Source organism: Petaurus breviceps, unplaced genomic scaffold (genome assembly GCF_028583685.1).
Source record: "Petaurus breviceps papuanus isolate PSGF00001 unplaced genomic scaffold, PetGlider_PUasm1.0 90845, whole genome shotgun sequence".
Classification (NCBI taxonomy): Eukaryota; Metazoa; Chordata; class Mammalia; order Diprotodontia; family Petauridae; genus Petaurus; species Petaurus breviceps.
Window position 1 is genome coordinate 26,157,027 of NW_027187359.1, and position 24,591 is coordinate 26,181,617.

At 38.7% G+C, this 24,591-nt stretch overlaps 1 protein-coding gene across 1 annotated transcript; it reads left to right on the forward strand.

Annotated features, from left to right (window-relative positions):
• The first annotated feature begins 994 nt into the window (after nt 1–994).
• Nucleotides 995–1,354, forward strand: LOC138149013 (small ribosomal subunit protein eS12-like). Its single transcript, XM_069071820.1, has one exon. The coding sequence runs from the start codon at nt 995–997 to the stop codon at nt 1,352–1,354; it is 360 nt and encodes a 119-aa protein (XP_068927921.1).
• Nucleotides 1,355–24,591: the final 23,237 nt, after the last annotated feature.

Consider the following 24,591-nt stretch of genomic DNA (forward strand, 5'->3'; position numbering starts at 1 on the left):
TGCGAATGTAAATTTTAAAGATCTTCCCTGCCCCTAGGCTAAAGTGCACCAGAAGCCTGGGGAGGGAGGCTTGTTTTTCAGTAGATACTTCTTGATTGGCCAGTGAGTCAATAAGGTTGTTACATTCTCTGAGCCAGGAGAAGGCTATATAAGCCCTGATGTGTAGCTTTGTTTTGGGACTCACTTTGAGAAGTGTTCTGTGATTTGATCTGAATTCTGGGAAGCCGTTGTTGAGAGTCCCCCGGCTTTGAAAAACCCAGAATGTGGAAACCCAGATGTTGACTGGGTATGGATGTAATGGTTAGACAGTTTGGAAATCTGTCTACTTGATGTTTCTGTCTTGATAATTATGCCTGTATACTTTGAGGTTCAGGGTGCTGACCTTTTCTCCTGAACAAGGTAAACGATATATGTCTGACTGATTAAAGTAAGCTTGTTAACCCATTTTGAGTTGCTTTCCTTTAGCAAAGCAGATCCAAGAACCTGTGGTAGCTGCAAACCCTGAGGACGCTTGGGGTGCTTGCTGCTACAGGAATCAACATAGATGACTACAACGAAGTAAATGGAAAAAACAACAAGAACAAAATAATTGTATATAGTGTCAGATTTTCTAATGTGTTCATTTTGCAAAACTTTTTTCCTTATTCCTCTTTCTTAGTCTTCATTATAAAGAATGTCTCTTACCCCAATTGCTTTAAAAAAAAAAAAAGAATGTCTCTGAGGAAAAAGGAAAGGGGGGGTGATATAAGCCAAAAAAAATTAATAAAATATATTTCTTAAAAAGAATGAAAGATAACAAATAGGCAGCTGAATGCCACATTAAGACCCACAACAGATTTCAAGAGGAAGAGGAAGGCCTTCCAAGTTTGGGGTAGATGCCCTACGGAGAATTTGAAGAAAGATTCACAGCTCTTTCCCTGTAGCCACTGAGTGGAGCAGGAGGCAGAGACTCCCAGGTGTTTTCAAGATTTAGCTTCACCCATAAATCACTGCCATGGCCAAGGAAGACATTGCTGCTGGAGGTGTAATGGACATTAACAGCACTCTAGAAGAAGTGCTGAAGACCACATTCATCCATTATGGCCTAGCTCGTGGAATTTGTGAAGCTGCCAAAGTCTTGGACAAACACCAAGCCCATCCTTGTGTTCTTGCTTCCAACTGTGATGAACCTGTGTATGTAAAGTTGGTTGAGACCCTGGGTACTGAGCACCAAATCATCTTGATCAAAGTTGATGACAAGAAACTGGGCAAATGGTTAGGCCTCTATAAAACTGACAGAGAGGGAAAGCCCCATAAAGTACGGGGCTGCAGTTGCTTTGCTGTTAAGGACTATGGCAAGGAATCTCAGGCCTAAGATTTTAAATACAAGAAATGAATAAATAAAAGCCTTGGTCTGGAAAAAAAAAAGATTCACACAGGAAGACAAAGTGTGAATGGGTCAGAGATGGACAGAATACCTAATCCAGTGGGATTGTATATTCAGTGAAGTATTAAAATATCACTATATTTATGTTATAACCCCCAAACTCTGACTTCACAACCTAATCTTCTGTTATAAACCACTCATGTCACTCAAAGCCCAGGATGGTCCAAGTTGAAGAAGAATCGGGTCTCCTTTCTTTCCACCTCTGCTTTTTTGTTGAAGTCAAGAAAAGTTGACTTAAACTGGCTGAGCTAATCAGCACAATCCCTACACTCAAATATTGAAAACAAAGTAGGCTCAGCCTAAAAGATATCGATCTGCTAGAAAATTACAATAATAGCTCTCATCTATATAGTGACTTAAAATTAACACAGCACTTTCCTCACAATGACACTATGAAGTAAGGTGCCCAAGTATTGCTAACAGCATTTTACAGTTTAAAGTGTGGCCCATAATTCCTCCTTCATGATAGAGATGTGGGTAATTAGAATCATAGATTTGGATTTAAAAGGGATATTAGAGGCTCTCTAGTCTAATCCTCTCATTTTATGGATGAGTAACTGAGACCAAGAAAGGTTAAGTGACTTACCTAGGGTTACACAACTAATACTTTAAGATTCTATGGCATAATTGGAACCCCACTGATCCTAACTCCAAATCCTCACTCTAGCACTCTATCTGCTATAATTATTAATTGTAATAATAGCATTTATGTAGTATTTTAAGGTTTGTGAGGTATCTTACATACATCACTTTATTTTATCCTCATTTGAACCTCTGTAAAGTGAACTACCTCTAAATTCCAGGTTCAAATGTAGAAACATAAATGGAAATGAATTACTATTATTACTTGAATGTATCATATACACTGTCAGACAGGATGCTTCTGCTTAATTGTTTTTCTTGATCACAAAGAATGGTTCAATCTGGACGAACATGAGAAATGGCTATGATGTAAAGACTAAAGGGCATCAATAAAATATTTTTTTAAAATAAGACTAAAATGTTAATTGAGTTGCTCAGGGTTCCACAGCTAGCAATAAAACTCAAATATTAATCCATTTACCCCCAAATTATTAAGATAGTGAGCTCCATGAGAGCAACAACATGTCCCATTCATCTTTGAATCCTGCCCAGCTACCCTAGCCTCAAGACCCAACATGATACCCTCTTCATAGTGAGTGCTGAGTAAATAAATGTTTATTGAGTAATGTATGGAGGAAGAATGAATGAATGCTTAAAATTCTAACCTTATTAGAGCTAAAAGGGACTTTTGAGATTCTGTAGTCATAGAATGTCAGAACTAAAAAGGACTTTAGAGTATATTAGGCATCTAGGTAGCACAATGGATAAAGCACTGGGCCTAGAATAAGGAAGACCTGAGTTCAAATCTAGCCTTAAACACTTACTAGCTGTGTCCTGGGCTAGTCACTTCACCCCGTTTGCCTCAGTATCCTCATCTATAAAATGAACTAGAGAAGGAAATGGCAAACCACTACAGTATCCTTGCCAAGAAAACCCCAAATGGTATCACAAAGAGTTGGATATTACTGAAAAATGACTGAACAAGTGTAACCACCTCAATTTGTAGATGGGGAAGCTAGAGCCAGAGAGTGGGAGTCAATAACTTAAGAATGCACATTAAAAAATAATAATTATAATAAAATTAAATAATAAAAATACACATTAAATCAGTGGAAAAAAAACCCTTCCTATCACTTAGTCCATTTTACTTTTCCCCATTGTATGCTACTTCACTCAGACTTTTCAAAAAATAGTTTTAATATCTATCTGCCCCAGTATGGAACTTATAGAGGGACTGGGATTTGCTACAGGTTCAGGGAATGAGTTGTTCCAGTGTCTTCATAAAGAATTTAAGAAAGCAAAGAGGAGTTAGGCTGAGAGTGCTCCCTTGGCTGCATCTGGAATATCTTAAAGTAGTTCTTCCCCTCTGATGCTCATACATTATAAATGTGGTTCTCCAGTTCCAGGAGGAAAACAGCGAGAAGCTCTGTCTGGGCACCTAAGTTCTGTTGAGAACTCTCATTGCTGGGAACCCCTTCATCTTCTACATCCTCAGCCAAGTGATAACAGTAGTTCACACTTTCACCTGTTTCCATGTGGGAGCCTCATAATATCCCCATGAAAGAGGTAGCCCATTTTTCATAAGAGAAAACAGAGGATCAGAGAAGGGATGGAACTGTTAGGAAGTGCTAGAGCCCAGATTCTAATCCACCTCGTTCCTACATCAAATAGAGAGCTCTTTTCATTGTGCCACACTGCTTTTCAAATTAACATAGCTCAAAAGTAGCAGTTTAAAAAAAGACCAAAATTCTATTTGGATTTGGATAGTCAGGCACACCACCTAAAGGGGTGATGATAACAGAATCAATGATTTAAAGCTAGAAAATGAAGAAAAAGCATGTATATAGTACCTACTATATATCAGGCCGACAGCTATGGGGTACCCTAGAGAGAGTGCTGGGTCTAGAGTCAGTAAGACTCATCTTCCCGAGTTCAAATCTGGTCCCAGACACTTACTAGCTGTGTGACCCTGGAGAAGTCACTTAACCCTGTTTGCCTCAGTCTCCTCATCTGTAAAATGAGCTGGAGAAGCAAATGGGAAACCACTCCAGTGTCTTTGCCAAGAAAACCCCAAAAGGGGTCACAGAGAATTAGACATGACTGAAAAATGAATGAGTAACAACAAACATGTCGGGCACTGTGCTAAGCACTTTACAAATAAAATCTCTTTGACCTCACAACAACCTTGCAGGGCAAGTGCTGTTTTATCCCCATTTTGCAGTTGAGGAAACTGAGGCAAACAGCGATTAAGTGATTTAGCCAGGGTCTCAGGCTGAATTTGAATTCAGTTTTACTAACTTGCCAAGATAACCCCAAATGGAGTTGTGAAGAGCCAAACATGACCGAAATGACTGAATAACACAACATCTATTCCCATACAATGCTTCAAATAAACTCTTTGCTCAAGAAAATCAAGATGTGTATGTACTTTTCTGATATAAACATGACAAAATGTCAGTCAGTCAAGAATACCATACTACCAACTGTGGACCTGCTATTTGTATGCATGGAATTTTTTCAAGTTGAGATGTGGCCACATTTCACAGAATCACAGAAAAGTTGGAAAGAAATTTCAGAGACCATGTAATCTAACTTGTGCCTGGACAAGAATTCCCTCTCTAACATATAAGACAAATAATGCTCCAGACTTTATTTAAAGACCTCCAATGAGGAGAACTCATTGTCTCCTAAGGCAACTCATTGTGTTTCTCTATATGTCTAATTGATAGGGAGTTTTCCTCTACAAAGTCTAGATGACCTTCTCTGCAATTTTGACTCATTGTTCCTAATTCTGCCCTCTGTGACTAATTCAATTAAATAAATAATTAAGTGTTTATTTTGTGTCAAATGCTGACCAAGAATGATCCCCATTTCCTACAGGCCGACTCTGAATTACTTGAAAACACTCATCAGGTTTGACTGTGTCTTCTCTTTTCTAGGCTAAACATCCACAATTTCTTCAACTAATGACATAATCCTGAGGACTTTGTCATTCCAATTGCCCAACACTATATGTTCTCCAATCTCTTAATGTCCTTCTTGAAAAAAAAAAGAGACCTGAACATACTACTTCTTATGGGGCCAGACTTCAGGCAAAAATCTGGGATCTGAGAGTATTAGGAGCTAACTTGTGACTTATCTGTTCTTGGCTTTAGAGAAATCCAGGATGATAGTCAAGACTCACATCTAAGACTGTCCTCACACATCGAAGTCTTCTGAAACACTGAGTGAGATGACTTCCCAATATCCCATACCCCTTCTGAGTCTAAAGACTTTACCAAAGCAAGAGGTTGGAAATGTTGTCCCTTAAAATCAAAGCAATCAAATACATTGTATCAAAATGTACTGATCCTTTTATTATGTAAATTGTCCTGGTCATGCATGCTGCAATTTCTCCACTGCCAATGGCTGAATTTGCATATCATCCATTTTTGAATTTGTTTAATGAAAATCACACTTTCATTTTATGCTTTTCCAAGAACTACCCCCATCTCAGATGAATTTCGATGTAGAGTTCCATCAGGAGTTAAATGTGTTAATCATTGGGCTCAAACACAATCAAGATTTAATAATGGAGTAATAATACCAGCTTAATTATGCCAGCTTTTGGTGGTTATTTTTAAAACACCAAGATTGTAGGCTGCAAGCATAATTACATACCTAGAGATGTTTCAGTGGTTTTAAAATTCTTTATTTTTTTACTTCTAGGCATCTGGTTAGTGTAATGGGCATTTTTATTCATGGGCAATAACAAAAGCCAAGTATTTTTTAAAAATTAAATGTAGTATTGAAGTCATGGATGCTTTAACATATAATTTATAGAAAACGATAGCAATACCAACACGACCTATTCTATCAGCTGCATTAACCTGATTGTCTCTCATATGGAAAGCAGTTAATTTCAAGACTCTGAGGTCCCATGGTGTCTAAGCCTACATCCTGTCAGGAGTTTGGACATGTTCATACAGACTATGTTTTTGTGCAATTCCATAAAGCTTTTTCTTATTGCTATTAATAATAGTAGCTCACATTTATGTAAGACTTTATGATTATAACACGCTTTATGTCATTTAGATGATTGAATAATTATGATAACCCTGAGGGGGATAGATGCTGGAGGGATTAATTTCCATTTTAGAGAGGAAGTAGCTGAAGCTCAGGTTCACATACATTGAATTCATGGTGGAGCCTAGAGTAAAACTGAAGTCTCCTGACTCCTAGTCTAGTCCTCTTTCCATCATACAACTTTCAATTTTTTTTAATTTATTTTAGCATCCTTTTTTTTTTTTAGATTTTTGAATTCCAAATCCTCTCTTTCCCTCCAGTCCCTCCCTGACACATTGAGAAAGCAAGCAATATATTGGTTATACATGCAAAATCATGAAAAACATATTTCCAGGGGTAGCTAGGTGGAGCAGTGAGTAAAAGCACTGGCCCAGGAGTCAGGAGGACCCGAGTTCGGTTCCGGCCTTAGACACAACACCCACACAAAAAAAAACTAGCCGTGTAATCTTGGGCAAGTTACTTAACCCTAATTGCCCTCCAAAGGGCAAAAAACAAAAAACATATTTCCATATTTGCCACTATCGTATCACTTTCTATATATGGTGACAGGCATATGCCTCCAAATTATTCTGTATATATCTTGTTTGTATGTAGCTTATTTGCATGTTGTTTCCCCCATTACATTGTAAACTCCTTAAGAGCAGGAACTGACTTTTTCCCTTCTTTGCCTTTCCAGTGTTTAGCTCAGTGCCAGTCACAAAGTAAACATTTAATAAATGCTAGTTAACTAATTATTGACTCCAAAATTTGCCCCAACTGAGGACATATTACAATAACTCATGTGATACAGTATAACTAATCCCTTTCTTTAGATTTGAATATTTCAATGTGGTTACTTCCCTTAATGGAAGCAAAGTTATTCATTCCCCATTCTTTCCTTCTTTTTGTTATTGTTTGGTTGGTTTTTTGCTCTTTGGAGGGGGGAGGGCAGGGCAATTGGGGTTAAGTGACTTACCTGAGGTCACATGGCTAGTAAGTGTTAAGTGTCTGAGGTCGCATTTGAACTCAGGTCCTCCTTACTCCTGGGCTGGTGCTCTATTCACTTTACCACCTAGCCACCGCCTTTCCTTCTCTTTGTAATCTACTGGAAAGCCAGTACACCTGGGAATCTGAAAAGTTTACCCACAGATGGGAACCATCAGCACATATGCTATACAGGAATTTTCAAATCAGTAATAAAAATACAAGTGGTATAATGCAATCCTATTATTAATAGCAATAAGAAAAAGCTTTATGGAATTGCACAAAAACATAGTCTGTATGAACATGTCCAAACTCCTGCCAGGATGTAGGCTTAGACACCATGGGACCTCAAAATCTTTAAATTAACTGCTTTCAATATGAGAGACAATTAAGTTAATGCAGCTAATGGAATAGGTCATATTGGCATTGCTATTATTTTCTATAAATTGTATGTTAAAAGGGGCGGCCAGGTGGCTCAGCAAATAAGAGCACCGGCCCCAGTGTTGGGATGACCTGGGGGATCGAATCCAGGCTCAGATACTTAGCACCACACCCAGAAATAACTGGCCGTGTAACCTTGAGCAAGTTACTTAACCCCGATTGCTTTAAAAAAAAATTGTATGTTAAAGCATCCATGATACAAACATGTAGAGTATTAGGAGAAACATACAAATCTACAAAACTGATTCCTACATAATTAAAATAGAAACCATAACAATAATCATAAAGAATTAATACATACTTATTCATTATCTAAGTCCAGTGGAACTTGCCTGGGTACAAAGGTACCTAGCCTTTTCCAACTCCTAGAAAAAAGGGGGTGGAAGGAGGGAAAGAGACAAATTTCTGTTTATGTCTCTGCTTTCTATCTACTTTTGGCCATAGAGGAGTTGAGAAGATTTCCAGTTTCCCTTTCTTCTTTATCCTTTGGTAGAGGAGAAACCCAGGACAGAGATACCAAAAAGACTGCAGCTGCCTCATGACTGCCAGAAAGCAAGAAGACCAAGAGAAAATGTTCCAGTGGCATTTGCTATAACCCCACCTACTACTTCAGGACAAACTAACCCACATAATGAATTGATTTATTTTTTAATAAATATTAAATACAGTGTAAGAAGCAATAAAGGGTCTCAAGTGGAAAAACTTTAAGAAGCCCTGCTCTGTAGGACCGGTGGATATCTTTCCTGTACCAGCAAAAGCTGGGTGAGGAAGAGGGGCACCTCCTCTCTCCATTCAATAGGTAGAAACTGCCTGTTGATAGTAATGATACTGCTAAGAAAAATGAAACCAAGAACGCTCATGGCATCCCTATCTATAGTATAGTACAATGGTTAGAGTGCTGAACTTGAAGGAAGACCTAAGTTTGAATCTTGCTCAGGCATTTACTGGCTGCATGACCCTGGGCAAGTCATAATCTCTCTGGATGCAGTTCCCTCATCTGTTAAATGATGGGGTTGGATGCTCAGGTCTCTTCAATCTATGGTCCCCATATCTCCTATTTATCATATTGTTCTCATGGAACTGATCTTAATAAAGCTGTTTCACCTAAAGTTGTGATTTTGAGGACCTGATAGGGCAGGGTTTCAGTTACCTACCTTAGACAACATGGCATAGCAGAAAGAATACTGGAGTTAGAAGAGATCTGAATTTGAAATGTCTCTTACATTTGGTAGATAAGTAATTATGGGCAAATCATTTAGCTTCCCTGGGCCTCAGTTTCCTTATTTTCAAAATGGGACTAATTTTTTAAAGGGCAATATAAGGTTAAAAAAAAAAAACCTCATATTACCAGTGAAGACTTGCAGAGGAGAAACAGTGTAAAGTATGTCATTAGAAAGATCTATGACTAGAAAAGCTGAGCCAGTCATGTAGTAAGGGCAAGAAATAATATATGGAAAATGCTTATATTCTACTGGTATCTATTCAATATTAGAAGATTTAAAGCATGGCCCCCAATGCATTAGTTGGACCTCCTATGAAAGATTTACCAAAGGATCTCTATATTTTCAAATGTCTGCAAAAACAGGTACCTAACTATTCTTCTAGCCCAGGATTCCTTAGGGGCCCTCTATACCCCTCCCATAAGTTTGTCCAATGCAAACAATACACTACTTTGGACAATATTATGCCTCAATTTGTCAGAGAGAGAGACACACACACACACAGAGAGACAGAGAGAGAATCAATAACAAAATAGTCCAATATCGTAGCTCTTTTAGGAGAAAATAAAAAGGGAAAATCCAAGAGATCTTAATGCTGTAGTTGCCAAGGTGACTAAACTCACAGGTCTCTTGGCAACTGTGTTGTGCCAAAACTGCCTCAGAAATCCCACAGGTATCAGCCAGGAAACCAGATCCCCTGCCATGATAATTCTTGAAGCTATTCTAAGAAAAGTAGTCATAATTCATAACACTTTTCTCTTTTTAAAAAAAAAATATTGTGAATTTAATAAAGATTTAAAAGATGAACTAAATATGCAATGGATGTTTAGAAAAAGAGGATATATAAAGCTGTGAATCTGTTCTATACTGCTTAAGTTTTAAAGTATATAATATAACAAATATATAATAAATTATAGTTGTTGCTTTAAAACTGTCCTATTTGTGCTTCCTTTCAAACTTTTCTCTGCACTTTAGGAAAAAATAATGACCCTCTTTCTCTTGGAGGATTTTGCTCAGCTTTTCAAAATAAGTTCTTTTTGGTTGTAAACCTTTTGCCTTTTGTATCCCAATATTTGGTAATGGTATTCCAAGATCTCTCGCTTGCAGCAGAAATGTCAGCTTTTATGTAATTTTTTTTTTAAAGCAATCGGGGTTAAGTAACTTGCTCAAGGTTACACGGCCAGTTATTATTTCTGGGTGTGGTGCTGAGTATCTGAGCCCAGATTTGATCCAGGTCCTCCCGACACTGGAGCCGGTGCTCTTACTCGCTGAGCCACCTGGCCGCCCCTAAGCAATTGGGGTTAAGTAACTTGCTCAAGGTTACACAACCAGGTGTTTCTGGGTGGGTGCTAAGTGTCTGAGCCCAGGATTCGATCTCCAGGTCTTCTCAACACTGGAGCCAGTGCTCTTACTCACTGTGCTACCTGGCCGCCCCGGCTTTTATGTAATTTTGACAGTGCTTTCTTGGTACCTGCACTATTTATTTCTGGCTATTTGAAATATTTTTTCTTTGGCATGGAAACTAGATTTTGGCTATACCATTCCTGGGACTTTTCCTTTTGGGATTTCTTTCAAGTGGTGATTGACGAGTTCTTACTATTTCACTTTTTCTTCTTATTTTAGTAGATCTAATAGAAATTAGTTATGGTTTCTTGTAATACTATGTCCAGGCTTTTTTTTAATCATGGTTTTTAGAGAATCTGATGTTTCTTAAACTATCTTTCTATTATGGGAATGGGAATCTGAAGATCTTCTTCTCTGCTCTTTGGCCCTTTGATAGGCTTAAGTGACTCTGAGAACCTTCCCAGATTTGAAAATATACTCTGCCCCCTAATAGGCTGAATGTGGTCACATGGAGCCTGTGGCAGAAGGCTTGATTTTTTGGAATGCCCACACCTTGATACTTTGTGATTGGGCAGTGGGTCAAAAGGGTTGTGACATTCTCTGAGGCAGGAGAAGGCTATATATACCCTGATATGAGGTTTTGTTTGGGGGCTCACTTTCAGAAGAGTTATGTGATCTGAGCAGATGAGGTTCTGGGCAGCCACTGAGCCCCCCAGCTTTGAAAACCCAGATGTTGGTGCTTCCCTCTCTGATAACTGACTAGGTATGGATGTAATGGTCAGACAGCTAGAAGCCTGTCTGGTGATCTGTTTCTCTGTCTGCTTGTAACTTCTGCTTGTAACTTGTTTGTATTCTCTGAAGTTCAGGGTACTGACTTTTTCCCCTGAACTAGGTAAATAATATATGTTTGGTTGCTTAAAGTAAGATTGTTAACCCATTTTGAGTTGCTTTCCTTTAGAAAAGCAGATCTAAGAACTTGTGTTGGCAGCCATCCTGGGTATGCTAGGATGCTTGCTGCTGCACTCTCCTTGAACTGTTTTTCAGTTGGTTTTTATCTCAGATACCTTACATTTTCTTCTTTTTTTTTCAGTCTCTAGACTTTGTTTTAATATTTCTTTCTATATCATGGAGTCATTGATTTCTGTTTGATCTATTCTTATTTTCTTGGAATCTTTAACTTGGGTAATGTTTACCAAATGTTATTTATTTGGCTTCCAATTCTTTCTTCCAGAACACCTATTTAGTTTTGTATCATTTGCTTAATTTCTTCTAGGAATTAGTATAGACCTTGTAGAAAAACTATCTTTCCTTTGACTCTCTGCTTGTAATTGTTATAAAGTTACATTTTTCTTCTTGAAAAGTTTGGGATTTTCAGTATCTCTGGATCTGTTATAATTTTTATCGTGTTATATAGCTTCTTGTATTTACTTATCACTTCAACCTCCATTTCTGAACCAGAGTTTTGTGCCAGGATGTAGGGGCAGCCATACTGACATACCCAGGATAGCTGCTAATACAGTTTCTTAGATCTGCTTTACTAGGAAAGATAGCTGTTCAAAGGGTCAGCAATCTTTTTTAAATACATTCATTAGTTCAGGGGGAAAATCAGCACTCTGAACTTCGGAGAAAATCCAAACAAAGAAAATACAAGCAGAGAAATAAATTCCAACAGACAGGGCTTCTAACTGTCTGAGAAATTAGCATAGATCAACAGACAGATTCAACTGTCTAACCAAGGCAATATATACATAGTTACCAGAGAGAGAAGCACTAACATCTAGGTTTTTCAAAGCTGGGGAGGGGGGCTCCTTAACAGCTACCCAGAATCTCATCTGGTCAAATCACAAGAACACTCTTCCAATGAGTGAAGCTCAAAGCAAAATACCAATTTCAGAGTATACATATGTGTGTGACATAGATGACATACCCTTTTTAGAACCGGAGGGCATAACAACCCTCCTGACTCAGTGCCTAATTAGAAATTAACAAAAGGTGTGAAAGCCTTTCTACAAGCAAGCCTCTCCTAAGCAAGCTTCCCTCAGTGGGCTCCACATGATGCCTATTAATGGGAAGGGAAGATCTTATAATCCATTAACATTAGACAGGGCCAGGCCCTATATGCTTTTGTGCTTTTGTGTGGCATGGTTAATGTTTGATCTCAGACTGGGTTACCTGAATTCCTGTGCCAACCTCCACCTCCTATGAGTTAGGATGCTTTGGAACTTTGAGGTCTAGAGCACTGGATCTTCAAGGTCCCATATGGCATTGTAAGACAGAGTGCTAGACACCTTGGAGTCCCTAGACCTGGGATGACCTAGTCTAAATACTGCTATGCTTAGACTGGTTGCTGAGGCTCCTCATCTCTTCCAAGTTTGCTGCTGTGGGTTTCTGATTTCACTTGTGTTTTCTCAGGGGAGCCTTCTGGTTTCACTGCCTTGCCAGGTCTAGGTGTTTCTGACTAATCTTCTGTTGCCTAGAAGTCTTCTATTTATTTTATCTGCTCTGGGCCTGGGTTTTCTCATGGCCCCCTTTCCTCTTGTCCATGGACCTCTGGCTGACTTTTTTGTGTAGCTCTAGACCTCTGGAAGAAGTCATTTACTACAGTTTTTCATTAGACTTCTTGATCATTATTCAGTTTGGTGTAATTTTAGGTTTTTGTTGGAGTAGGTATGTGGGAGCTGGGTTCCTGCCACTGTTCCAAAAGTGGACTTGGCTGGAATATACCTTTTTCCCTGAGAAAACTACCACGTCAATAGCAAATTACTATCGTTCAGAGGTTATGCTATATGAGGATACTTTGAAGTAATTTAGGATGCTTGTCTAGAGAAAGGGTATGGAAATTTTAGTCACTTTTTAAGCATTATTTTTTCAAAAATCTTTATGAGCTGCTTGGACCAAATCACAGCTCCAACAGCAGTGTAGTAAAATGCTTGTCTTTCCTACTTACATGAACTGATGCAAACTGAAATGAACAGAACCAGGAGAATATTATACGCAGTAACAGTAATATTGTACAATGAAGAACTGTGAAAAACTTAGCTATTCTGAGCAACAAAATAATCCAAAATAATCCCAAAGGAATAATGATGAAGCATACCATCTACCTCTAGAGAAATGAATGATACTATCTGAATACAGACTGAAGTAGGATATTTTTTACTTTCTTCCTCTCTTACATTTTTTTATTTGAATTTTCTTGTACAAAATGACTAATATGAAAATATTTTACATGATTGCACATATAAACTATATCAAATTGCTTACCATTTCAGGGAAGGAGAAAGGCTGGGTTAGAATGTATAACTCATAACTTTTTAAAAATGTTTTAATATGTAATTGGGGGAAAAATAAAATATTATATAAAAATAAGATAAAATAGACATATTCCTTTTAAAAAATACTCATCTTAGGTAGCACAGCGAGTAAGAGCACCAGCTCCAGTGTTGAGAAGACCTGGAGATCGAATCCCGGGCTCAGACACTTAGCACCACACCCAGAAATAACTGGCCGTGTAACCTTGAGCAAGTTACTTAATCCCGATTGCTTTAAAAAAAAAAAAAATACTTATCTTTCCACAACTCCTCCAACATTGATTATTCCCATCTTTGGCAATTTGCTGCCATCACTCCCCCATTTTAAAGAGGATGGAATTAAGGCATAGAGAAGTTATGCCATTTAACCAAAATCCACAGAAAATACACAACCAAAATGGTATTTGAATGGAGGGATTCTGATTTTCAAACCAATGTTCTTTCCATGAGTCCATCTTGCCTCTGACCCAATACTGTTGGCTCATAAAATAGGAGTTTGCTTTGTGCTTCCTTTCCCCTGGACTTTATTATGCAAGTCTACAGAACTGAGGTCTCTGTGGTTTTTCAAAAATTAAGGATAGGGCTTTCCTTGAATCATGGATGGTATCAAGAAAGCAAGTATTCTTAATCCCCAGAGAAGTCAGAACCATTGACCAGATCAAGGAAAGTAGTTTTCTGGTAAATCAGAGGTTCCCCAAGGGTGTGCCCATATAACCATTGTTCTCTTTGGTAAATAATTCAAAATGATATTTTCCTTTTCTTTCCATGGAGTTTTTCCACCTCTTTCACAATTATTATGTTTTGCCAATTTCTTGAGGCAGAGAGTTCTCTATTTGGGGGGGGGGGGGGGGAACTGTTGGCTAGAGATCTCACTCCAAGCAAATTATAACTCACTTGCAAGCATTGCTTGTAAAATAATAAAGGTGTCTGTGACAGACTTTGGTAAACTCTTCTCCATAAAGACTTCAAAGTGGTTGACCTGGTTCTCTTCTCCACTTCTTCCAATGCACCATCCTCCCTTTCCCTTCCCCCCAGTCCGATTCCAACCCTTATTTTTTCCCCAGACCTCTTGTACTACTCTCCCAAAAAGGAAGCAAATGTGGTCATTGTGGAAAAGCATCTCACCCAAATACTCTGAATAAAATCAGCTAAGGAATGAGCAGTCTTTCTAGTTTACAGGCTGTCTGTGATGTTTTAAACATCTCTTTGACATGTTCTACAAAATCCAAGTGTCTAATCTTATTCTAATGGAGGGTTTTGTAGCTGAATCTGGAAAGCCTCATTATGACAGTGAAGAGATTAGCACCAACTAGAAAATTTGAAATGTCCCAGAAAAACATAAAGAAAGGACTTGAACGTGAGGATACCCTTTGAATAGCAAAGCACAGTTGATGAAAACTTGGATTAAAGACAGTCATATGGACCCCTGATTTTAAATGTGCCTAGGATTAGGCAACAGAGCCATAAATAAGGGAAATTGTTTATGCTGACAGTCTTGGAGTGAGGTTGACTATAAAACCTGGGGGATTACATATACAGGTCTAAGAATATATGAACAAATAGCCTGTTGCAGTAGAAAGAATGCTGGACTTGAAGAGAGAAGACCTAGGTTTAAGTGCTGAACTGCCACTGATTGTGTGACCTTGCATATGTCACTTAAATTCTCTCTTTCTGTGATTCCTCATATGTAAAATGGGGATAATATCTATTGTAGTTATCTCACAGGTTATTATAGGACTAAATCTTTTTAAAAGCATTTAGTGGGTTTTGTAAACCTTAAAGCACTACATAAAGTTAGTTGTTATTGATGTGACATTAACTATTCCAGCGTTGATTTCCTGAAAGCCAGGGATTACATTTCTCCTCTGCCTCAGAGTTCGCCAGTACCCTTAGGGGATTGAGAAGCATCTAATCTTTGCCATTGGTTCAAGCCCCCACCAATTGCTTCCCCAATTTTAGGGAGTACCCAGTGCCCCAGTTCCATTTAACCAATAATCAGATTAACATTTTCAAAGTAATATTTATTTCAAATGTATAGCAAGAATATGGATGCACATATTTCTTTCCCCTAACACCTGGTGGGCATAATCTCCTTTTTTACCCTCTCAGTCTCTGAGGAGGGGAGGGGTGGCAGGTTCACAGCTTAACTCAGTTCCTGTATAACATGGTCCAACCAGGTTCCAACTCAACCCCACCCCCACCCCATATGTCTCCTGTCTCCCTGACTTCTCAGGGTTTTCTCTTCCCAGCTGGAATCCTATCTCCAAGATCCCCATGGTTCAGGGGTCTGGGGACTCCAACCCTTGGTACCTAGAGCTGAAAAGGACAAATGAAAGAAACCAAAGTTCCAAGACTGTTTCTTGGGACCACAGGACATAAAGGAGGAGGTGGGGGAAGAAGCCCTTCTCCCTACCCAACTTAGTTCATGTGAATGGGACCTTCACCCCCTAGAGCCTGCTGAAAAGAGAGAATGAGACTATCTTAGTCTGATTGTTTTAAAGATGCAACTTGTTCTGTTTGCACAGCCAGTGGAAAGAGGTTGCTCCCACCCATGTGGCAGAGGAGTGCATATTGTCTTCTCCCAAAAGCAGATCCCTGACTTTTCCCACATAAGTGCCTCTACTTTTACTGATTAGAGAATTCACTAAAGCCAGGAGACATTTATTTCTATGAATTTAAATTCAATGCATATTTTTTCAAAAAAAAAAACTTTTTTATTGATTTTGTTTTTATATCATTGTAATGTAATGCCAAGCAAAGGCAACTTCCCAAGGTTCAAAATACCAGCATAGGTGCTCTCCATTTTATACAGTGAAAAATTAAGAACAGAGAAGATCAAAATATGGCATCATTCAAAATACAGCATTTACTAAGTGTGATTCAATAATCTCCAAGTACTACATGATTTAATCAAGTACTTCCCCACCCCAGGACATTACATTCATTTAATCAATCACAAAGTCCCTCTTCTAAATACTACTCCACCCCTAGGCTATACATTCATTTAGTCCATCACAAAGCCCCTGTTCTCAAATGGAGATTAGTTTCCAATCTAAGTAAAGTACATTCATTTGTTCAATCACAGAGCACAAAAAGGTCAAAAGTTCCCCACTCCTGGATCATAATTGAATCTACCCCAGAGTTACAACAAGCTTAAGCATAGCACTTAATACCCAAATGGAGGTCTTTTCTTCATCTTGACAGAGGCAAGTTCTCAGCAATCTTTGTTCCTGGGAAGACAAAGCTTTGCAAGGCCACAAGATACATTGCCAGTCTCTTCATTAATTCATTCTCTGTTTGCAGAACAGTCCTAGGACCCCTGAAAACATTAGCAAAACCCTCTTCCAGGATTTCTGTAAACATACAACAAGAAAATCCTTCTTCAGGGCTTCAGAACCAACAGCAAGGTTCCAACACTTCTGCAACAACAGCACTGTCCTTCACCAGTGGACAGTATTCACTCTCTGTCTGCAGAACAGTCTCAGTAGCTCTGAACCAACAGCAAGGTTCTCAGACTTCTTCAACAACAGGACTGCCCTTCACCAGTGGACAAATCTAGCAAAACAACATCAAAACAGACAAAGTACCAGCATAACAGCCATGTCTCCTCAGTCCTTGGCAGCTCTGGGTGGCAGCTCTCAAAGTTCTGGGCAATTCAAAGTGGCCCTCAGCAATCCTCTCAGTCTCTCTCTGCCTCCACAATGCTGCTTCCAAAAAATTCTTCTGCCTCTCTCTTGTGTCTCTCCAAATTTACGTCACCAGCTCCTCCCAGTCCAGCCCTCTCTTTTCACATCAACAAGTCTATCCCGCAAGTGGGATTAACAAGCTCTGGGTTTTAACACCAAAAACCAAGCCAATACAGGGGGATCTTTATATTCCATTACTATTACAATCATCTAAATTCCTACTGTATCTCTCCCCTAAATCCTTCCCAGAATGCCATCTTTTATAACAAGATAGGGACAGGGATAGGACCTGGACCTGTAATTTCACTGGTATAAAGAACTCCCAAAACTTCTAGCAAAGCAGGTTGGCCCCTTCTCAAAAATTTAGAGTCTTAAGTTGCTGCCCACAGCATTTGGAGGTTAAGTGACTTGCCCAGGATCATACAGCTACCAAGTGTCAGAGGCAGGATTTAAAGGTTTAAACCCACGTCTTCCTGGCTTCAGGGCCAGCTCTTAATCCACTGTGCTTCTCATCCCTATAATAAAGAATAAAAGGAGAAAAAAAGAAGAAAAGTTCATGAAAACTAAATAATCTATCAAAAAAAAGTCAAATGTTGAATGCAGTGTTCCCAAATATATATTAATACCTACTAGTTATATCCTCATCTAAGGGGTAGTAGGAGGAAAAGAAGACAGAGAAGGAGTGGTCAGGGAGGTAGGAGGGCCAGAGGAGAAGAATGACTTTAAGAAAGTCAGGAAAGAGGTGGCCAGTAGTACCCAATAATGCATTTGGGTCAAGGGATATGAGAAATGATAAAGAAGCCCTGTGCTTGATGATTTAGAAGATTATTAATGAGGTTAGAGAAATTGCAAGGGTTGTTAGCAAGACAAGAGGGGAATTATGATCCAAGTGTGGAGGTAAAAGGAAGAAAAGAGATATGATAATGGCAGGTCGAGGAGACAGCAAAGACAAAGGAAATGGTTTCCATTTATTTATGTCTTTTTTAAAGATAAAAGTGATCTAAGCATATTTATGAACCCAGGGAAGAAACCGACGTACCTTGCTTCATTGAAGGTGCAAGAGAGAATGGAAATAATCTATAGAAAAAAGTCTGGGACTATGTAAGAAAGGGTAGTGTCCAGAGTACACGTCCCAGGGTTAACCCTGTGAGGTGTGATGAGGTGGAATTGAGAGAGCTATGCTGAACCCTGCTGATTTTTGCCCATATGAGGTGAAGTCTTCTATTGAGATTTGGGGCATGGGGTGATGAGGATTGAACCTTGGACCTGGAGGAGAGAGGACAGAGTTTGGAATAGCTGTTAAGATGCAGAAATAGGCAAGCATGGAAAGACATTTAGTAAATTTTGATGTGGAGGATGATTTTAACCTTTTTAAGAAGCTAGGAATTTAAATGTCTCCAACTCTTTGTCTTTGTAACTTTTCGATAATTGTCTTCTTCCCTTCCTCCCCCTTCTCCCCCACTCCCCACTCCCCACTTAACAGAGTTAATGAAGCAATTATATTATTAAACCACTTAGAAATCTGGGAGACAATGTACCATGATTTGAATGTGATCATAGGCTTTTCAAGGGTCTTGAGGGAGAGGGAAGCACATTTATAAGAAAGAATCTATTTAAATTTCAGATAAATATAAAATATTGACTCTGCTCTATATCACAAAATATTCCCAATGTACAAAATTTAATAGTATTATTAGTATTTCATCAAGGTAGTGTGATATGGTAGATAGAATGCTAGATTTTTTTAATGAAATCTGTTGTATTTTATTTATTTGTTGCTTTTTTTTTGAGGGGAGAGGAAGGGCAATTGGGGTTAAGTGACTTGACCAAGGTCACATGGCTAGTAACTGTTAAGCATCTGAGGCAGTATTTGTACTCAGGTCCTCCTGACTCCAGAGCTGGTGCTCTATTCACTGCACCACCTAGCCCCTCCTAGAATGCTAGATTGGAAGTCCGGAAGACCTACATTCAAAATCTGCCTCTGATACTAGATATGTGACCCTGGGGAAATAACTTAATCTCTCTGAGCTTCAAGTACCTAAGATTGCAAATTATATTTGGGACCTAGTTTACATGGGAGGATTACACACAGATGAAATCATAGGTCTATGACACATTGTTTCATTAAAATAGAAATTCATTGCAATTTCTAGATGAATGATTCATTAATTTTTTTTTATTTATGCCTTTTGTTTTTATATCACACTCATTTCTAATTATATCCTTCCCCTCTACTACCCAGTAAACCTTCCTTTGTATCAAAGATTAAAAAAGAAAAAGAAAACAGATCAGTAAAACCAACTAGTCAACATGTTTACTTCATTTGACAGTTTATGGAGTAATCCACACTCATGCAATTAAAGTAGAGGGGAGGGGAGCGCATTTTCTTAACTTTTGTCTGGAAATAAACTTGGTCATTCTAATTATACAACATTCAATTAGGTTTTGTAGTCATTGTTATGTATATTGTTATTCTGGTTCTATTTACTTAACTCTACATTAATTCATATGACTCTTTGGATACTTTACTGTTGTTTTATGGTGGTCACATTCCATTATATTCATATACCACAATTTTTTAAAAACTTATTGATGGATGCTTATTTTGCTTCCAGTTCTTTACTACCACAAATAGTCCTGCAATGAATATTTTGGTATATATGGAACCTTGACCTTTTTGATATATATTCTTACCTGCAAGATCTCTGAGTCAAAGGGTATGGACATTTTAGTCACCTATTTTTTTAGCAAAATTCCAAATTGCTTTCCAGATTAGTTGAACCAATTCACAGCTCCACCAAATTATTAATGTGAGGGTCTTCTCTTAACCCCTCTATTTCCATCTTTTGTCATTGTCGCTAATTTGATGGGTTTGAGGTGAAAGCTCAGAGTTGTTTTGACTAGCATTTTTCTTATTATTAGTTATTTGGGGCAATCTCTCCTTTGATTGCTAAGAGTTTACAATTCACAGCAGGCAGATTGGTACAGTGGGAAAAAAAAAGAGCTCATTTCAGAGTCAGAGGACCTGATACTTGTTACCTGTGACCTTGGGCAAATTACTTCACCTCTCAAAATGGACTTAATTTCTCATCTGTAAAATAAGGGAAGTGGACTAGATGGATTTTGAGGTTCCTTCCTGCTCTAACTCTATGCTTCTATGGCCCTATGATAGTGAGGTTGACGGTGCTAAAGTTGTGATGAAAATAGCCCTGAACTGTGCATTTGAGGATCTAGTTTCATTTCCTAGCTCCAAGACTTACTAGTAGCTATATTGTCCAGATTGAATCATTTTGTCTCTCTAAACCTCAATTTTCCTTTCTGTAAGATGGCATAGCAATGTTTGCTAAATCTACCACAGGGTTATTTAGGAGAAAGTCTTTTGTCAACCTCAAAGTGCCATAGAAGTTGAAGTCATCGCTTTGGTTGTTTTGATAAAGGAAATGAAGGTCTTGGCATCTGGTTGGCAATGAAAGGTAGTGATGGATGGACTAGGTAGGAGAATTCCCAAACTTCTCCCAGCTCATAGGGCAAATAGGCATTCCACACTTTGGAAATACAAAAGGTGAGCATCATCTTAATACTAACAAAGAGAAAAAGTTGTTAATCCCTTTCTTCAAATTTCCACACTGTCTATATATAGACATATGAAAATCTAGTTCATCTTTTCAACCTCAACATTCCCTTAGGGCTATCACATGGCCATGAACCATGGAGAGACATGATTTCAGAAGAATCAAAGCTGCTGGTAATTCAAAGGGGTGACATGAACTGGGCTCAAGTAGACTATTGTTCTTGGTTTGGGTTTTGGGTTTTGGGGGGTTTTTTTCTGGTTTTGGGGGGTTTTTTTGCTTTTTGGAGGGGAGAAGGTAGGGTTAAGTGACTTGCCCAAGATCACACAGCTAGTTTTGTGTTAAGTGTCTGAGGCTGGATTTGAACTCAGGTCCTCCTGACTCCAGGGCCAGTGCTCTATTCACTGCACCACCTAGCCACCCCTCAAGTAGGCTATTGACTGTTACTTAGGATAACATATACCAAAAATCATGTAAAGGACTTCACTGAAGACATGCATGACTAGAAAATTCTGACTGGGGTTAGGCTTATATGTTAGACTGAATAAAACTGTAAGGGGGTGGAGGGGAATAGCTTTATTCATTAGTTTTGTATCTTTAAGAAAAGAAACAATGAATTAATAAATCATATTCAAATGAAAAATATTTATTAGTTTCTTGTTATAAACAAATCATTGTGCTAGGAGTTGAAGGAGTACAAAGTTCATAAAAGACATGACCCTTACCCACATGGAGCTTACAGTCTTGCTGGGGGATACAATTATAATACACAATATTACATGATCATTCAATCAGCACTGTATCTAATGTGTGCCAGGAACTGCACTAAATGCTAAATTTAGAAAATAATAACTGGACCAGTAGTTTCATTGGAACAAGGAACTCCTGTGTTAAGAAGAGGCTATTTTCAGTGAAGATTGATGCTTCCACTTCTTTTCCTCTCACTCTCTTCTTAGTCTGACTTTTGATCTCATCATTCAATTGAAACTGCTCTCTCCAATGTTACCAATGATCTCTTAATTGCCAAATCCAATGACCTTTTCTCAGTCTTCCTCCTTCATGATCTCTCTGCAGACATTGACACTGTTTTCCTCTCTTTTCTCTAGGTTTTTATGATACCACTTGCTCTTGGTTCTCCTTCTACCTATCTGACCATTACTTCTTAGTCTCTATCATTGGATCCTTATCCAAATCATGCCCTCTAATTGTAAGCATTCTTCAGATTTCTGTCCTGGGCCCACTTCTCTTCTCCCTCTGAACAATTTAACTTGGTGATCTTCTCAGCTCCCATGGATTCAATTATTATCTCTATGCTGATAGTTCTCAAATCTGTTTATTTAGCCCAAACCTCTCTTCTAGTCTCACATCTCCAGCTGCCTACTGGGTACCTTGAACTGGAGGTTCTGTAGACATTTTAAATTCAACATTTTGAAAAATCAACTCATTATCTTAGATACCTAGGGAAAATGAGAAGTAAAAGAGAGCAACCAGGTTATGAACTTGGATGACTGAAAGGATGGTGGTACCCTCAACAGAAAAAGGCACTAGAGAAGTACAAAACAGAGTACTATGTAAGAGCCAACTAACAGAGGAATTAGGGAAGGCTTCATGGAGAAAGTGACATTTCAAGTAGGCTTTCTATTCCATTCAACAAACACTTTAAAAGTGAGTACAGAGCCCTAGGCCCTGCATTAGGCATCAGGGAGACAAAGACAAAAGCTCAAAGTTCCTACTCTAGAGGAGTTTACAAGTATACAAACAGATGAGCATAATTTAAGGTCAATTAAAGATAGAGATATCATTAACAAAATGGAGTATCAGGGAAGGCTTCACAGGAGGACGTGGGATCTGAGCTGATACTCAAAGAGGATTTTGAAAAGTATGCATGAGGAAGGAGTATACCCCAGTCACAGAGGATGGTCTGTGACAGTGTGAGATGGGAGTGTTGAGTTCAGGAATAACTAGTAGTTTTAGTAGTTTACAATGGAATGTGGACTTCTTAAAGGTCAGCCTGGAAAGGTAAGTAGAAGCCAGACCAAAGAGGACATTAAAATTCAAACTGAGGAATTTATAGTTTATCTAAGAGCATTGGAGAGTCATTGAAGATTTTTGAGAGGGAAGAAGAGAAATAGAGATCGAAAGACAGAGACAGAGAGAAATCAAGAAAGAGAGAGAGGAACCTAATCAGATCTATGCCTTAGGAAGGTCATTTTGGCAGTTGTGTGGGGGATGGATTGTAGATGAGCAGAGAATGAAGGAGGGAGATGTATTAGGAGGCTGTTGAGGTAGTCCAGGTGAAAAGTGATGAGGGTAGTTGTATAAGTGTAGCAAAGAGGGCAGATGCGAAAGATGTTGTGGAGGCAGAATTAATGAAACTTGGCAACTGATTGAATATGGAAGGTAAGGGAGAATGAGGGGTCTTGACTGAGATCATGAGCCTGAGTGACTGGAAGGGTATGGGTACTCTCAATAGAAATGGAAAATGGAAATTCTGGAAGAGAGTCAGAATTGGGAGAGAAATGATGAATGAATTCAGTGTTTGAAAGTATAAAATTTGAGATGTTTATAGAATCTAGGCAGAGATGTCCAGGTATGGGACTGGAGTTCAGGACTGTATATGCCTACAAGACCTTGGACAAATCATTCTTCTTCTCTGAGACCCATTTTCATCCTCTATAAAATGGGAATAATACTTGTACTCCTTTCTTCAAAGAGTGGTTGTGAAAGAGGAGCTCTGTAACCTTTAAAGTGATAACATAATTAATGGGAGCTCATGTGGTATAGTAAAATTAGTGCTGGATTTGGAGTCAGAGGACCTGAGTTCAAATCCTGCCTCAAAGTCACCTTGTGACTTTAGGCAAGTCATTTGATCTATCTGAGCCTCAGTTTCCCCCTATGTAAAATGAAGAGGTTCTATTAGACTTTAAGGTCCCTGAAGCAGCCAAGTGGTGCAGTGGATACAGTGCTGGGCTCAGAGTCAGGAAAAACTGAGTTCAAATCCAGCCTGAGACGCTTAATAACTATGTGACACTGGGCAAGTCTCTTATTCTCTGGTCTGGCCTAGATTAGGCCTGGGCCTAATCTAGACTTAAACTAATATAAACTTAATCTACTGTTGAGTTTCCTCAACTGTAAAGTGGGGACAAAATCAGCATCTGCCTTATAAGGTTGTTGTGAGAATAAAAAGAGATTATTCTTTTTGTAAAGTGCTTAGCACAGTGTCTGACACATTTGTTTTTCAGGCCTATCTGACTCTCTGTGATTCATCTGGGGTTTTCTTGCTTGGCAAAGATACTGGAGCGATGTGCCATTTCCTTCTCCAGATCATTTTGCAGATAAGGAAATTGAAGCAGGTTTAAGTGATTTGCCCAGGGTCACACAGCTAGTAAGTGTCTGAAGCCAGATGAACTCAGGAAAATGAATCTTCCTGACTCCAGGCCTGGCACTCTGTTCACTATACCACCTTGCTGCCAAAATAGACATTGCAGATGGACAATAGGCTGGGCCTAGAATTTAATAGGAGGAAGAGACTGGGGTAGGCTGCATTTGGGAAATTTCTCAGTGATTTTAATAATTCCAAACAACCCCCTAGTGCAAAGACCATCTGTTCAGCAAAAATATTCTCCCAGCAGTATCCCTTGGTTGCAAATCTTGACACACCATAGCCTTCAAGAAATTCAAGATATGGTGACCTAATGGACAATTAAGAGGCACACAGGGATCACAAGTAAGCTACAACATATTTCAATGATGACCTATGTCTAATAAATGGTAAGAGGAATATCAATGAAGAAATTCATAATTAGTAAAAGGAGAGGGGCCAGTTATGTGGCATGAGTAAAGGATAATATGCTTGGTACCCTCAACATATAACAAGATCTAGGCCAAGGATTCTTGTGCTATGGACCTCTTTGTCACCCTGATAAAGCCTATACACCTCCTTTTCAGAATAATGTTTTGTTGTCTACAATCTTAATTGAAAGA

Excerpts from the sequence above, each read along its gene's own strand:
- LOC138149013 (XM_069071820.1), top strand. The coding sequence starts at position 995 with ATGGCCAAGGAAGACATTGCTGCTGGAGGTGTAATGGACATTAACAGC.